This window comes from Rhinatrema bivittatum, chromosome 6, assembly GCF_901001135.1.
Source record: "Rhinatrema bivittatum chromosome 6, aRhiBiv1.1, whole genome shotgun sequence".
Classification (NCBI taxonomy): Eukaryota; Metazoa; Chordata; class Amphibia; order Gymnophiona; family Rhinatrematidae; genus Rhinatrema; species Rhinatrema bivittatum.
Window position 1 is genome coordinate 3,504,226 of NC_042620.1, and position 16,647 is coordinate 3,520,872.

Consider the following 16,647-nt stretch of genomic DNA (forward strand, 5'->3'; position numbering starts at 1 on the left):
GGACCAAATTCTCAATGATTTAATAGGCTTCCTCATCCTATTTCGCTCTGTATTTGACGACCCCAGTTGCAGGACCGTGGCTGGATTCAAACTTCTGCATCTACAACAAGGTTCCAGAACGCTGGCTGAATATGTCATTGAATTCAGAACCTTATCCTCAGAATTGCACTGGGACCTGGGCTGCCTACATGCCATATTCCTGGAAGGGTTAAGTTCACATATTAAAGACGAATTAGCAGCACGTGAACTCCCTGACACCTTGGACTCCCTTAAGAACATAAGAACATAAGAAAATGCCATACTGGGTCAGACCAAGGGTCCATCAAGCCCAGCATCCTGTTTCCAACAGTGGCCAATCCAGGCCATAAGAACCTTATCGACCTAGCTAGTCGCATTGATCGTCGTCTGCGTGAGCAGTCACACGAGGCTAGGGGATCCAAGAAGATATCATCAGGGGTTTCTCACACTCGGCTAACAACTACCACCCAGACCGTTCCTGCACCCAGTATTGAAGAAGAGGAACCTATGCAAATGGGTCGCAGCCATCTATCTGCTAAAGAAAGACGTCATCGGCAAAGATCAGGTCTTTGCATGTACTGTGGCCAGCCAGGCCATGCGGTACCCTCCTGCCCACTCTGTCTGAGAAACTTCCAGGTCTAGGCTCTGCCGGAGGACTCCTCCTAGGCCTGACCGCACCAGCTCCTCTACTAACACTCCCTGTATCCATTAACTCGGATGCTTTGGAATTCCACACACTAGCTCTGGTGGACTCCAGGGCCTGTGGGAACTTTATACTTAGACAACTTGTGGAGCACTTATGAATCCCCACCGTCTGGACACCTAAGCCATTGCTGTTGTCATTAATTCATGGCGAGTCATTACCAGGCGAAGTTACCTACTCTACTACACCAATCCGACTCCGCACTGGGTTACTGCACACAGAGACCATTTCCTTCCTGGTCTTAGATAAGGCTATACATTCTGTGGTGCTTGGCATGCCATGGCTACAAACGCACACACCACAATTCAACTGGAGCACCTTACAACTATCTCAATGGAGCAAGTCTTGCCATGGGAAGTGTTTAGAGGTCGTGACTCCTATGCCTTGTTTGACCACTACTACATCTCTTCTGGGTCTTCCACTGCAGTACTCCTCTTGTCAGGACGTATTCTTCAAGAAAGCTGCAGACACTCTACCGCCTCACCGCCCTTTTGATTGCGCCATGAACTTGCTACCCAACACTGAACCTCCCAGAGGAAGGATGTACCCACTTTCTCTGTCAGAAACCAAGGCCATGTCTAAATATATTCAAAAGAATTTGACAAAAGGCTTCATCCGGCCTTCAAAGTCCCCGGCTGGAGCTGGGTTCTTTTATGTGGGAAAGAAGGACAGTTCCCTTCGGCCGTGTTTAGATTACCGCGGTTTAAATGAAATCACCTAGAAGAACCGCTATCCATTGCCATTAATCTCCAAACTTTTTGATAGGCTCCAAGGGGCCAAAATATTCACGAAATTGGACCTCAGAGGTGCATATAACTTGGTCAGGATACGCCGGGGTGATGAATGGAAAACAGCATTAAATACCCGTGATGGCCATTTTAAATATTTAGTAATACCATTTGGCCTCTGCAATGCCCCAGCAGTATTTCAAAACATGATGAACGAAATCTTCAGGGACATGCTTTATAGCTGCATAGTGGTATACCTGGATGACATTCTGGTTTTCTCGCAAGACATTCAGAGCCATTATTCGGACGTCGCCAATGTCTTACAAAGATTAAGGGACAACCAGTTATATGCTAAACTGGAAAAATGCTCCTTCCACCAGGAGCCCGTCCCTTTTCTAGGTTACGTGGTCTTTAGCCAAGGATTTCTGATGGATCTACATAAGACCAAGAGTATTCAGGATTGACCACAACCCACTGGCCCTAAAGCATTGAGAAGATTCTTGGATTTCACTAACTACTACAGATCGTTCATCCACCATTATTCAACCCTGACCGCTCCACTTACAGCTATGAATCGAAAGAGATCCACTCCCTCCCAGTGGTTTCCAGAAGCCATAACTGCCTTTCAGAAACTCAAGGAGGCATTCCTTCAAGAACAGTGTTTATGCCACCCGGATCCTCGATGACCCTTCATCGTGGAGGTACACACCTCTGATGTCGGTGTTGGCGCAGTTCTCAGCCAACACTCAGCCAATCACACCTTGCACCCCTGCTCATTTTTTTCCTGACGCTTCTCCCCTGCTGAGAGAAGTTACGGAATTGGGGACAAGGAATTGTTGGCGATTAAATTGGCCTTCGAGAAATGGCGCCCATGGCTCGAGGGAGCACAATACCAAATCACAGTTTACACAGACCACAAAAACCTTGAGTACTTACATCATGCTCAACGCATGAACTACAGGTAGGCCCGTTGGTCTTTATTTTTAACCCTGTTTAATTTCCTCTTGTAATACCGGCCAGCTGATAAAAATGTTCGAGCCAATGCACTCTCCCATTCATTCACCACGGAAGATGTTCCTAATACTCCACGGCACATCATTGACCCTACAAGGGTGCTCCTCTCCGCTACTCACATGGTTCCAGCCGGGAAGACGTTGGTTTCTCAACCGCTCAGAAGAAAGATCCTCAGATGGGCACACGACTCTCTGCTCGCAGACCATCCTGGACAAGCTAGAACCCTTTCCACTCTGCAAAGGTTCTATTGGTGGCCAACCATGAAGGAAGTCGTCCATGCATATGTAGAATCGTGTCCTATCTGCGCTCGTCAAAAGCCACCGGCAGGCCACCACTGGGGGCTTCTTCAACCACTTCCGGCATCTAGCAAACCGTGGACACTCATGGCCATGGATTTCATTGTTGATTTACCTCTATCCAGTGGCAACAACACAATCTGGGTTGCATTAGACTGCTTTTCAAAGATGGCTCATTTCGTGGCGCTTCCGTGTCTACCTTCGGCTCCAGAACTGGCAAAACTATTCATCCGCCACATTTTTCATCTCCAAGGTCTCCCAAAACACATCCTATACGATCGAGGGGTGCAATTCACAGCAAAATTCTGGAGATCGCTATGCAAAAAATTCGACATATCCTTGGACCTCACATCAGCCTACCTTCCGCAGGCCAATGGACAGACAGAGAGGACGAACCGTACATTAAAACAGTTCCTCCGAGCTGCCCTCCGACCCAGTTCCTCCACGCTGCCCTCCAACCCAGACACAGCTGCACCCACACGATTGGCGCCGACCCACTGGGGTCAGGGTGCCCTCAGACGGCCCGCACAGAAATCGAGCCCGCTGGATGCCTGCGGCCTACTTCGACGCTGGACCCCGCCCCGAACGATGACATCAGATGCAGACTTCCCACTCACCTTTAAAGTAGGAGATGTCCTCTGCTCGCCCTCTTGTCCCGCGCTGCCCTCTGACCCAGACGCAGCTGCACCCACGCTGACCCACCAGAGTCAGAGTGCCCTCAGACAGCCCACGCAGAAATCGAGCCCGCTGGACGCCTGTGGCCTACTTCAACGCCGGACTCCGCCCCGAACAACGTCATTGGATGCGGACTTCCCACTCACCTTTAAAGTAGGAGACATCCTCTGCTCGCCCTCTTGTCCCGCACTGCCCTCCGACCCAGATGCAGCCGCACCCGCGCGATCGGCGCTGACCCACCGGGGTCAGGGTGCCCTCGGATGGCCCGCGCAGAAATCGAGTCTGCTGGACGCCTGCGGCCTACTTCGACGCCGGACCCCGCCCTCAAACAACGTCATCGGATGCGGACTTACCACTCACCTTTAAAGTAGGAGATGTCCTCTGGCATCGCGCACCTAAGGAGCACAACCAAGGAGCCTGCCCCTTGGCGCGCCCCTTAGCGTTGTTCCCATGCCCCACAAACCGCACGCCTTCTCCCTCAACTCCCAACACACTAAATCATCCTACATGCTTAGTCTCATTCCTCTCAGACCACACTCATCCTCACCACTCTCTTAACTACATCATAAATACACAACTCCTTTAGCCTTTTTCCCACTTCCTCCCTTCCTGATACTTACTCGCCCCAGCAACAATCACACTCAAAATCCACCCGTTTTAAACATGCAGATACACCCAATCCCCTCCATCAAACATTACTATGCCAAACGCCTTACACATCACGCCTTACACATCACCTTCCACATCATAACACCCTAAGAACATAAGAAATTGCCATGCTGGGTCAGACCAAGGGTCCATCAAGCCCAGCATCCTGTTTCCAACAGAGGCCAAAACCAGGCCACAAGAACCTGGCAATTACCCAAACACTAAGAAGATCCCATGTTACTGATGCAATTAATAGCAGTGGCTATTCCCTAAGTAAAATTGATTAATAGCCGTTAATCGACTTCTCCTCCAAGAACTTATCCAAACCTTTTTTGAACCCAGCTACACTAACTGCACTAACCACATCCTCTGGCAACAAATTCCAGAGCTTTATTGTGCTTTGAGTGAAAAAGAATTTTCTCTGATTAGTCTTAAATGTGCTACTTGCTAACTTCATGGAATGCCCCCTAGTCCTTCTATTATTCGAAAGTGAAAATAACTCTATACTCATATCTAATCCCAATCATGCCCACACCACTCGAGAGAGTGGTGTGGGCATGATTATCAGCTTCACAGCTATCAGCCTCACAGCTATCACCCTCTTTCTCTTCAATGCTCAGTCCATTGTCAAAAAATCACTGATTCTCAACGACCTCCTGCTTGACAACAAACCTGACGTATGTGCCATAATGGAGACATGGCTCAAAGAAATTGACACAGTCATACTGAACCAACTCCTTCTAAACACATATGACATTTTCTCAATACCAAGGCCCAAAAAAAAAAAGGTGGAGGTCTCTTACTCGCTGCAAAAAAGGAACTTAAAATGATACCCCACTCTATTAGACCTACCCCCAAGTTCAAAATTGGACTATTCAAATCCCCACACTTACAAATATGCCTAGTATACACCCCTACAAGTCTCCTTGACACCAACTCCTCCCCTCTCATTGAATGCAGAGCTGAAAACATTTCAATGAATACCCCTGCCATCATCCTTGGAGATTTCAACCTACATGTTGACACCATTCCCCTCCCCCCCCCCATGTGATGCCTTTCTAACTTCACTTCAAGCAATGGGCTTCACCCAATTAATAAACGATCCCACACACAGAGCAGGACATACCCTCAATCTCATCTTCACTAACAATCTCATACACCCAGACTCTTACTCCTGCACCCCAGTACCCTGGTCTGATCACTCATTCATCAAAGCAAGCCTTACCTTAAACAAATCCACAAGCCCCAGCACAAACATCAATCAACACAATTCTTCAAGGAGTCCCCCAAGGCTCCTCACTCTCTTGACTCTATTCAATATATACCTCCTGCCCCTCTGCCACCTACTCTCTGACCTTGGTTTTACCCATTTCATTTACACGGATGACGTACAAATCGTCATCCCCATCATGGACTGCCTACCCAATGCATTCAAAACCTGGGAAACCTCCCTCTCTGCCTTAAACAGCCTCCTCACCAGCCTTAACCTTGCACTCAACACCGTCAAAACAGAATTCATGATAATCTCCCCCCATCACAATCCCCTCACCGCTACCCTAAATCAACTCCCTCCCAAATTCAATCCCTACCTCACACAACGTAAGAAATCTTGGCGTCATCATCGATGACCAACTCAACCTTAAAAAACACATCAGCACCACCATGAAGGACTGTTACTTTAAGCTACAAATACTAAAAAACTAAAAATGCCTCTTACACTTCAACGATTTCAGGACAGTGCTCCAATCCACCATTTTTACAAAAGTCGACTACTGCAACGCTCTCCTCCCCGGCCTTCCCAAAATCTCCATCACCCCCTCCAAATGCTCCAGAACGCAGTCACTCGTATCCTCACCAACACACGCAGGAATGAGCACATCACCCCCATTCTCAAAGACCTACATTGGCTCCCCATCCAGCAACGTATTAAATACAAAACCCTCACCATTATACACAAAACCCTACACAACCAAAATATGCAGTGGCTCAACAACTCCCTCACTTTCCGCAATACCAACAGACCCATGCACTCCCACCACTCTGCAACCCTAAATACTCCCTCACCCAAACTCACCCACTACAATTCCACTAGAGAGTGCACCCTCTCCATTGCAAATCCCACCCTATGGAATACACTGCCCACCAACCTTCGCCAAGAACACATCCTGCAAAAATTCAAACAAAAACTAAAAACCTGGCTTTTCCTTCAGAAGAACTCGTTTGCATATATAAACTCCTCTAATATTCATACTGCTATCCCATTTCTCATCCAGCCTTTCTCAGCATTCACCCTTACCATCCAGACAACCCCAACAGTCTTCCAAACGGCAACCACGTAGGGGCTCCCAACCCAATCACCGAGCCCGACTCCGGAACGCCACAGCAAGAGGAAGAGGACAAGGGTCCTCTAGTGCGACACGCCTGCCCACCCCATAACTCCGGAAACCACGCTACCTTAAACCTTCTAAAGAAACTCATCCCATAGCCACACCCTCTCTCACTCAATCACGCTCTCACCCTACATTCTGAGCTTCAAACCTCTACACATCCTCTATAGATATAAAGCCAATTGGACTCCCACTTCTCCAGCATCTAACTCTCAGCTCCTCACGCCCAATCCCGCCAACGGAGATCCTAGATAAAATGCTAACCCTTCAAATCCCTATCAGATACCACCGCTACCACTCTGGCATTCCTCCTACTCAAGAAACTCCACCAAGAGTTTCCAGATCTCTCATCCCAATCATGATCACCCCTCTGACCCAGTTCCTAGGGCTCGCTCTTCTCTCAGTAACCCTAGTCAATGCACAATCTCTGACTAAAAAGACACACATTCTCAACGACTATCTCCTGGACTCTAACCCAGACATCTGTGCCATCACAGAAACCTGGCTAAAAAACTCAGATATTGCGCTAATCAACCAACTACCCACTCACATATATGACATCTTTGCATTCCACAGGCACAAAAATCGAGGGGGCGGTCTTCTTCTAGCCACCAAGAAAGAACTCAGACTTACATCACATACTCTCAAGTCTGAGTCCAAACTGGAACTGGGTCTAGTCAAATCAAAACAACTTTAATTACTGCTAGTCTATGCACCACCAGGAGTACTAGAATCTGATCCCTCACCCCTTATCGAATCTATAGTGAAGCACATCAACACAGACCTTCCTACCATGATCATGGGAGATTTCAATCTCCATATCGATGCCTCACCCCGATCCACCAATTGTGAAGCCTTCCTTGCCTCCCTCAACGCAATGGGATTCAATCAGATCATCAACAACCCTACACACAAAGCTGGACACACTCTGGATCTTATCTTCATCAACTCTAACTTCTCCTGCACAATGGAACCCTCATGTACCCCAATCCCCTGGTCAGACCACTTCCTGATAAACTCCTCCTTCTCCATAAATAAACAGACATACTCACCACATCGCCTCTCCACCATACACTTCAGGAAACCCTGTGCATCCGATATACTTAGTGATCAGCTTTCCGTGGAACTCTCAAACTTAGAACTATCCAATCCCAACTCAGCCGTACTCTCCTGGCATAATATCACCAAAGCAGTAGCAAACAAACTATGCCCCGCAGTGTCCAAAACAATTAATCCAGCAAAAAAAGGAAATCAACCCTGGTTTACTTCTGAACTGAAAAGGATGAAACAAGACCTACGGCACAAAGAAAGCAGATGGTGCAAAACCCCCAACTCATCTACACTCTCAACATACAAAGGAACCTTACATCATTACAGGACCTCCATTCTAAAGACAAAAAGAGAATTCTATGCCAATAAAATCCACATTCTCCAATTTGATGCCAAAGCTCTTTTCTCTTATGTATCACAAATCACAAAGCCAGCCCCTCCGACGATACCAGACGAACAGGCACTATCCAAGGCCAACGAGCTAGCATTATTCTTCCAACAGAAGATTTCAAACACTCTTGCACTCCTCCCCACCAATTCTACCTCACTCGCCGCATGCGACAATTTCCACACCCCCACTGGAACCAAACTTGACAACTTCGAATTAACCTCCCCCAGGGAAATCAAATCCCTCCTTAAGAAACAGAAACCATCCAACCACCCAGCAGACAATATTCCTTCCAAACTCCTGCTTCTTATCCCTAACATGATTTCTGGACCACTGACCAACATTATAAACTGCCTGCTATCTCAAGGGATTTATCCAGACAGACTTAAAACTGCTTCCCTTAAACCCCTCCTTAAGAAACACAATCTAGACCCTAGAGAATTAGCCAATTTCCGCCCCATCTCTAACCTCCCATTCTTAGCTAAACTAACGGAGAAAGTGGTAAACACCCAGCTCTCAGATTATCTAGAAGATCACAACATCCTATATCCATCACAATATGGCTTTCGCAAATTAAGCAGCACGGAATCCCTCCTCATCTCACTAACAGACCACATTATTATGGGAATAGACAAAGGCCACTCCTTTCTACTAGTCCTGCTAGACATCTCGGCGGCATTCGACACCGTCAACCACTCCATCCTCCTGAATCTCCTATCTGACATTGGTATATCCGGATCAGTCCACAATTGGTTCAAGTCTTTCCTCAGCAACAGAAGCTTTAAAGTAAAAATTAATAATAAAGAATCACCTTCCACAAATTCCTCCCTTGGTGTACCACAAGGATCCTCCTTATCTCCCACCCTCTTCAACATCTACCTCCTCCCCCTCTGCCAACTGCTAACAGATCTCAAACTAATACACTACCTCTACGCAGACGACGTGCAGATTCTGATCCCTATAACAGAATCCATCTCAAAAGCTCTCACACACTGGAATAACTGCCTACAATCCATCTCTAGCCTCCTCAACAATCTTAACCTGGTCCTTAATACTGCAAGAACCGAACTCCTCCACATCTCCTCCGACCACGATAACTCCCTCCCACAGCCCCTCCACAACACCCAGCTCGCTCATACGCATGTAAGAGATCTGGGGGTAATTCTCGACAATCGCCTAAACCTAAAGAAAATGATCAACATCACAACTAAAGATTGCTTCTACAGACTCCAGGTTCTTAAAAGACTCAAACCCCTCCTATTCTTCCACGATTTCAGGACAGTTCTCCAATCCTTGATATTTGCCAAAATAGACTACTGCAACGCTCTCCTCTTAGGTTTACCCATCTCTACCACCAAGCCACTACAGATGATTCAGAATGCCGGATATCAAAAACTCCTAACATTACAACAACTAAAACCATTCCTGTCACACAATGATTTCAGAACATCTTCTCCAACCTAGATTACTGCAACTATCTGCTCTTCAACTTACCGCTCACCACCATCCGACCTCTCCAAATCCTACAAAATACAGCTGCCAGAATACTCACAGGAACAAGAAAATGCGATCACATTACTCCAACCCTCATCTCTCTACACTGGCTTCCAATAAAATATAGGATTGACTACAAAATTCTATCCCTAACTCACAAAATAATATACGAAAAACAAACAAATTGGCTCAGCGAATCTATAAAACTCCAATCTCCGATCAGCGAACAAAGGCCTACTCAAAGTCCCTTCATCTCGTCACAAACTCATCTCAACTCGGAAGAGAGCCATATCCCTAGGAAGCCTTGAACTTTGGAACTCCCTCCCAACCGAACTGAGAACACAACAAAACCTTCAAAAAAGAATAAAAACATGGTTGTTCACTAAAGCCTAACGAAACTCCGAATGACACTATCCTTAAATGGCTATTCCAGACCATACATACATATACCTAAAGGACTCTTAGAAAGAATATTTACAAGCATGACAAAATCTTTCTTATAAACTGCTGCATGATTTTTATGTTTGTGGAATTCAACCCATTGTAAACCGTTGTGATGGCGATACCGAACGACGGTATATAAAACTCGATAAATAAATAAATGTGCCATCACATGGAGTAATTCCCAGCCTTTCAGGAGGATGAATAATTGGCCGTTCTCAGGGAAAGCGATGGTTGGGTATATATATAATAAGTCATTCATTTATTTTCCTAACTTTGCTGACTGTTTGCTGTATTTCAGTGAGATAGAATTACCATACATACACCAGCAGATCCATTGCCTCGCCCTGCTCTGGCAGATATACAGTATGAGCGCTTGGTCCCAGGGTAAGCTGCGAGCCACTCTCGCTGTCGTCATGCAGGTCAACTGTGCTGAGAAATCCAGAAATGAAGCCAAGGTGAGCAATTTACTAAACACTGTCACATCCAAAACATTGTTATTGTATGTAAACCAGGACATGACATCTCCTACTTCCAATGTGTATAATCCTTCTCAGACCATGCAGAGATTAGTTTGAGTATTTCAGTAGCTCTTATTGTTACATGCAGTATTACAGTGTGTCCCTGTACTAGACAAGAGCCTCTAAAACATGAACCGCATGACCTACAGACAGTCAGATTTTCAGGATATCCACCAGGAATATCCAGGAGATAAATTTACAGGCACTGCCTTCATGGCATGCAAATTGTATCTCATGCATTTTCATGACAGATATCCTTAAAACTTGGACTGACTGGGTGTCCTCCAGGGCAGCTTTGAGAAAATCTGTACTAGAATACTGCATGTGCCTGTGCCTTAGTGTGTTATTATACTAGAATACTGGGTGTGCCTGTGCTGCCTGTACCTCTGTGTGTTATATACTAGAATACAGGGTGTTCATGTGCTGCCTGAACCTCTGTGTGTTATATTCTAGAATACTGGGTGTGCCTGTGCTGAGTGTACCTCTGAGTGTTACATACTAGAATACTGGGTGTGCCTGTGCTGAGTGTACCTCTGAGAGTTATATACTAGAATACTGGGTGTGCCTGTGCTGAGTGTACCTCTGTGTGTTATATACTAGAATACTGGGTGTGCTTGTGCTGCCTGTACCTCTGAGTGTTATATACTAGAATACTGGGTGTGCCTGTGCTGAGTGTACCTCTGAGTGTTATATACTAGAATACCGGGTGTGCCTGTGCTGAGTGTACCTCTGTGTGTTATATACTAGAATACTGGGTGTGCCTGTGCTGAGTGTACCTCTGTGTGTTATATACTAGAATACTGGGTGTGCTTGTGCTGCCTGTACCTCTGAGTGTTATATACTAGAATACTGGGTGTGCCTGTGCTGAGTGTACCTCTGAGTGTTATATACTAGAATACTGGGTGTGCCTGTGCTGAGTGTACCTCTGAGTGTTATATACTAGAATACCGGGTGTGCCTGTGCTGAGTGTACCTCTGAGTGTTACATACTAGAATACTGGGTGTGCCTGTGCTGAGTGTACCTCTGTGTGTTATATACTAGAATACTGGGTGTTCATGTGCTGCCTGTACCTCTGTCTGTTATATACTATAATACTGAGTGTGCCTGTGCTGCCTGTACCTCTGAGTGTTATATACTAGAATACTGGGTGTGCCTGTGCTGCCTGTACCTCTGAGTGTTATATACTAGAATACTGAGTGTGCCTGTGCTGCCTGTACCTCTGAGTGTTATATACTAGAATACTGGGTGTGCCTGTGCTGCCTGTACCTCTGAGTGTTATATACTAGAATACTGAGTGTGCCTGTGCTGCCTGTACCTCTGAGTGTTATATACTAGAATACTGGGTGTGCCTGTGCTGCCTGTACCTCAGTGTATTATATATAATAGAATGCTGCATATGCCTCTGTGTTATATAGTAGAATACTGCATGTGCCTCTATGCCTGGGTGTGTTTTATATGCTAGAATACTGCGTGTGCCTGTGCTCCATGTGCCTCCATGCCTCGGTGTGTTATATACTAGAGTATTGCGTGTGCCTGTACTGAATGTGCCTCTGTTCTTCCGTGTGTTATATACTAGAATACTGCGTGTGATTGTGTTGCAAATCTCTGTGTGTTTTATACTACAATACCATGTGTGTCTGTGCTGCATATGCCTATGTGTCTCTCGTGTTATATACTAGAATAACATGTGTACCTGTGCTGCATACCTCTGTGTTATATAGTACAATAATGTGTGTGCCTTGCTGCATGTGCTTCTGTACCTCAGTGTATTTTATTCTAGAATAATGCGTGTGACTCTGCTACCTATCTCTGTGCCTCGGTGTGTTATGCACTAGAATACTGCATGTGTCTGTGCTGCCTGAGCCTCCATGCCTCAGTGTGTTATGCACTGGAATACTGCATGTGTCTGTGCTGCCTGAGCCTCCATGCCTCATTGTGTTATACACTGGAATACTGCATATGCCTGCACTGCATGTGCCTATGCATGCCTCTGTGCTTCAGTGTGTTTTATGCTGCAGTACTGTGTGTGCCTGTCCTGCCTGTCTCTGTGTGTTATATACTACAATACCACATGTGTCTGTGCTGCATATGCCTATGTGCGTCTCTATGTGATATACTAGAATAACACGTGTACTTCCCTGTACGTACCCAGATCAGTCCAGACTCCTGGGTTTTGCCTCCCTTCCAGCAGATGGAGACAGAGAAGTTTTACCGACTCCGTCCTATACTCCTGGGGTGCCACCTAGAGTCTGTCAGTATTTCTCTGTCTCCAGCAGATGGTGGAGCTGCAAATCCCTTCAGTCTGGATTAGCTAGTATTCGCTGTAGAATTAATTTGGTTTTATTTTGTTTTATTGTGTCTTATGTTCAAATTGTTTTTATTGTGTATGTAAATCGTAAACCGCCTAGACGGACACGTAAGTGACCCCATGTGCGGTATATAAAAAACTTTTAAATAAAATAAAATAAGGACTTAGTTTTTGATTGGAGAGCTTGATTTTGATTGGCTTATGGTTTAAAAAAAAAAAAAAAGAGCGAAAAGGACAAAAGGATTAGGAGCTTTTGAGCCTCCCAGGGGGTTGTCAGGTCCTGGTAATAGAGGCTGAGGAGCAGAGGATTGAGGACCCGGTACCCTGACCTCCGCAGCAGCTGAGGGTGATACCGGGGAGCCCGGTTCACTCACCCTCAGGGGGGGGGAGGGGGACGGACACAGAGCTTCTGATTTAAAAGGAAAAAAAAAAAGGTTATCTTATTTTTTATCTCTGTCACGGCCGGCCCAGCATCCTCTCCGTTCCCCCCCCCCCCCCCCCCCGATTCACCGACGTTGCGCTGCAGACTGCGTTTTCTGGCCGTGCTCCCGGGCTAAATTTAGTTCCTTCACTGTGCCGCGTGGTGCGGCCTGTTCGGCGTGCGGAAGTGCGCGCGGCTCTCCAGAGCCAGAATCTGTTCTGACTGCCTCTCAGGAGGGGAGGGCTCGTCAGGGAAAGCAGCAGCCGAAATATCCCGCGTAGGTGATTCCCGACGTTGGCGAGAGCCTGGGAGGCTCGATATTAGCAGTAAGCCCTCAGACACGTTCCTGCTCAACGCGGGAACGGAGGCCATATTAAAGGTTTTCAGGGCTCAGGAGCAAGCTGCGCTGGAGGAGAGGAATTCCCCTCCGCCTCTTTCACCACAGCCTGGGCCTCCGTGGGAGGGGGGGAGGCGTTTTCCAGGATGATCAGGGACATTCGTCGGGAAGGGACCCCGGGGGGGGGGTGTCTCAGAAGATTCTTCTTCTTCATTCTCCTCTGACTTTGTATTGCTGCTCCACAAGGCCTTTAAGGCCCAGAAAACAGCAAAGAAACAGGGTAGCAGGGGCTTTCAAACAGCCCCAGTGTCTTCTCATGACAGCAAGGAAGCCGACGCGACCCATGTGCGGCTCAAGTCCCCACCAGAGGTAGGAGCCATGAAATCGAAGCATCCTCTCTGGTTTATTTCGGGTCCGGTGGACACTTCATCTTTGGATACCTCAGATGTGGGGTACACCCCTCCACATGATCCACAAGGACCTGATGCAGACTCAGACCCGGATACCCAGATCCAGCCTTCCAAGCAAACAGGGACACCTATGGTTGAGGGAGATCACCCCAAGGTGGTGCGTTTATTCCGTAAGGATGAGTTAGGACCTCTCATTCTGGCAATTCTAGAAAAATTGGGGATTGAGGTCTCTCCGGAAGAGTCGCGGATGGGGGCGGTGGATCCAGTGATGGTCGGACTCCGGGGTCCAGCTAAATCGTTCCCATTCCATATGTCAGTTATGGACCTGTTGTTTCGTGAGGGGGACACTCCAGATTTGGGGTTAAAAGTCAGCCGAGCTATGAACAAATTGTACCCACTACCGGAGGACGCTCTGGACCTCGGTGACAAAGAAGACCACCATCCCTGTGACGGGAGCCACTGCACTTAAGGATTTGCAGGATCATAAATTAGAGCTACAGCTTAAAAAGATTTTTGAAGTCTCAGCTCTCAGTGTTCATGCAGCCATGTGCAGTAGTTTTGCACTTAGAGCCAGCCTCCGCTGGGTGCAGCACTTACAATCAACTGCATCTTTTTCTGAGGCAGAGGCAATGCAGGCCAGTCGGCTGGAGGCTGTAGTCACTTACAGCGCTGATGCGCTTTATGATCTTCTTCATACTTCGGGCAGAAATAAGTTTTGGCTGTCTCTACCCACAGGCTCCTCTGCCACAGAAACTGGTCCGCAGATGTTTTTACCAAAGCTCAGCTGGGATCCTTGCCTTTCAAAGGAAAGCTGCTCTTTGGTCAACAGTTGGAAGACATGATTAAGTTTCTGGGAGAGAACAAGGTCCATAAATTGCCCGAGGACAAGCCCAAGACGAGAGGATCTTTTCCCCAATGGGCCAAGTTTCGGGGAAATTGTCGTTTTGTTCGTCTCGCTCCTAAGAACATGCCATACTGGGTCAGACCAAGGGTCCATTAAGCCCAGCATCCTGTTTCCAATAGTGGCCAATCCAGGCCATAAGAACCTGGCAAGTACCCAAAAATGAAGTCTATTCCATGTTACTGTTGCTAGTAATAGCAGTTGCTATTTTCTAAGTCAACTCACTTAATAGCAGGTAATGGACTTCTTCTCCAAGAACTTATCCAATCCTTTTTTAAACACAGCTATACTAAATGCACTAACCACATCCTCTGGCAATAAATTCCAGAGTTTAATTGTACGTTGAGTGAAAAAGAACTTTCTCCGACTGGTTTTAAATGTGCCACACGCTAACTTCATGGAGTGCACCCTAGTCTTTCTATTATCTGAAAGAGTAAATAACCGATTCACATCTACCTGTTCTAGACCTCTCATGATTTTAAACACCTCTATCATATCCCTCCTCAGCCGTCTCTTCTCCAAGCTGAAAAGTCCTAACCTCTTCAGTCTTTCCTCATAGGGGAGCTGTTCCATTCCCCTTACCATTTTGGTAGACCTTCTCTGTACCTTCTCCATCGCAATTATATATTTTTTGAAATGTGGCGACCAGAATTGTACACAGTATTCAAGGTGTGGTCTCACCATGGAGCGATACAGAGGCATTATGACAATTTCCGTTTTATTCACCATTCCCTTTCTAATAATTCCCAACATTCTGTTTGCTTTTTTGACTGCCGCAGCCCAATGATCTGAAGATTTCAATGTGTTATCCACTATGACACCTAGATCTCTTTCTTGGGTTATAGCACCTAATATGGAACCTAACATTGTGTAACTATAGTATGGGTTATTTTTCCCTATAGGCATCACCTTGCACTTATCCACATTAAATTTCATCTGCCATTTTGATGCCCAATGTTCCAGTCTCACAAGGTCTTCCTGCATTTTATCACAATCTGCTTGTGATTTAACTACTCTGAACAATTTTGTATCATCTGCAAATTTGATTATCTCACTCGTCGTATTTCTTTCCAGATCATTTATAAATATATTGAAAAGTAAGGGTCCCAATACAGATCCCTGAGGCACTCCACTGCCCACTCCCTTCCACTGAAAAGATTGTCCATTTAATCCTACTCTCTGTTTCCTTTTAGCCAGTTTGTAATCCACGAAAGGACATCGCCACCTATCCCATGACTTTTTACTTTTCTTAGAAGCCTCTCATGAGGAACTTTGTCAAACGCCTTCTGAAAAATCCAAGAACACTACCTCTACTGGTTCACCTTTATCCACATGTTTATTAACTCCTTCAAAAAAGTGAAGCAGATTTGTGAGGCAAGACTTGCCTTGGGTAAAGCCATGCTGACGTTGTTCCATTAAACTGTCTTTCTATATGTTCTGTGATTTTGATGTTTAGAACACTTTCCACTATTTTTACTGGCACTGAAGTCAGGCTAACTGGTCTGTAGTTTCCCGGATCGCCCCTGGAGCCCTTTATAAATATTGGGGTTACATTAGCTATCCTCCAGTATTCAGGTACAATGGATGATTTTAATGATAGATTACAAATTTTTACTGATAGGTCTGAAATTTCATTTTTTAGTTCCTTCAGAACTCTGGGGTGTATACCATCCGATCCAGGTGATTTACTACTCTTCAGTTTGTCAATCAGGTCTACCACATCTTCTAGGTTCACCGTGATTTGGTTCAGTCCATCTGAATCATTACCCATGAAAACCTTCTCCAGTACGGGTACCTCCCCAACATCCTCTTCAGTAAACACTGAAGCAAAGAAATCATTTAATCTTTCCGCGATGGCCTTATCTAACTCTCTAAGTGCCCCTTTATTTTTTTTTAATTGTTTATTT

The 16,647-nt window shown here is 46.1% G+C and overlaps 1 protein-coding gene across 1 annotated transcript in view; it reads left to right on the forward strand.

Moving 5' to 3' along the window:
- The window catches only part of LOC115093343 (adenylate cyclase type 10-like), a gene marked incomplete in the record, with an annotated part of 787,628 nt that overhangs the window by 638,012 nt on the left and 132,969 nt on the right, over positions 1-16,647 (forward strand). Inside the window, 1 exon segment of the mRNA XM_029604970.1 lies at positions 10,144-10,300. Coding sequence (XP_029460830.1) covers positions 10,144-10,300 — 157 coding nt within the window.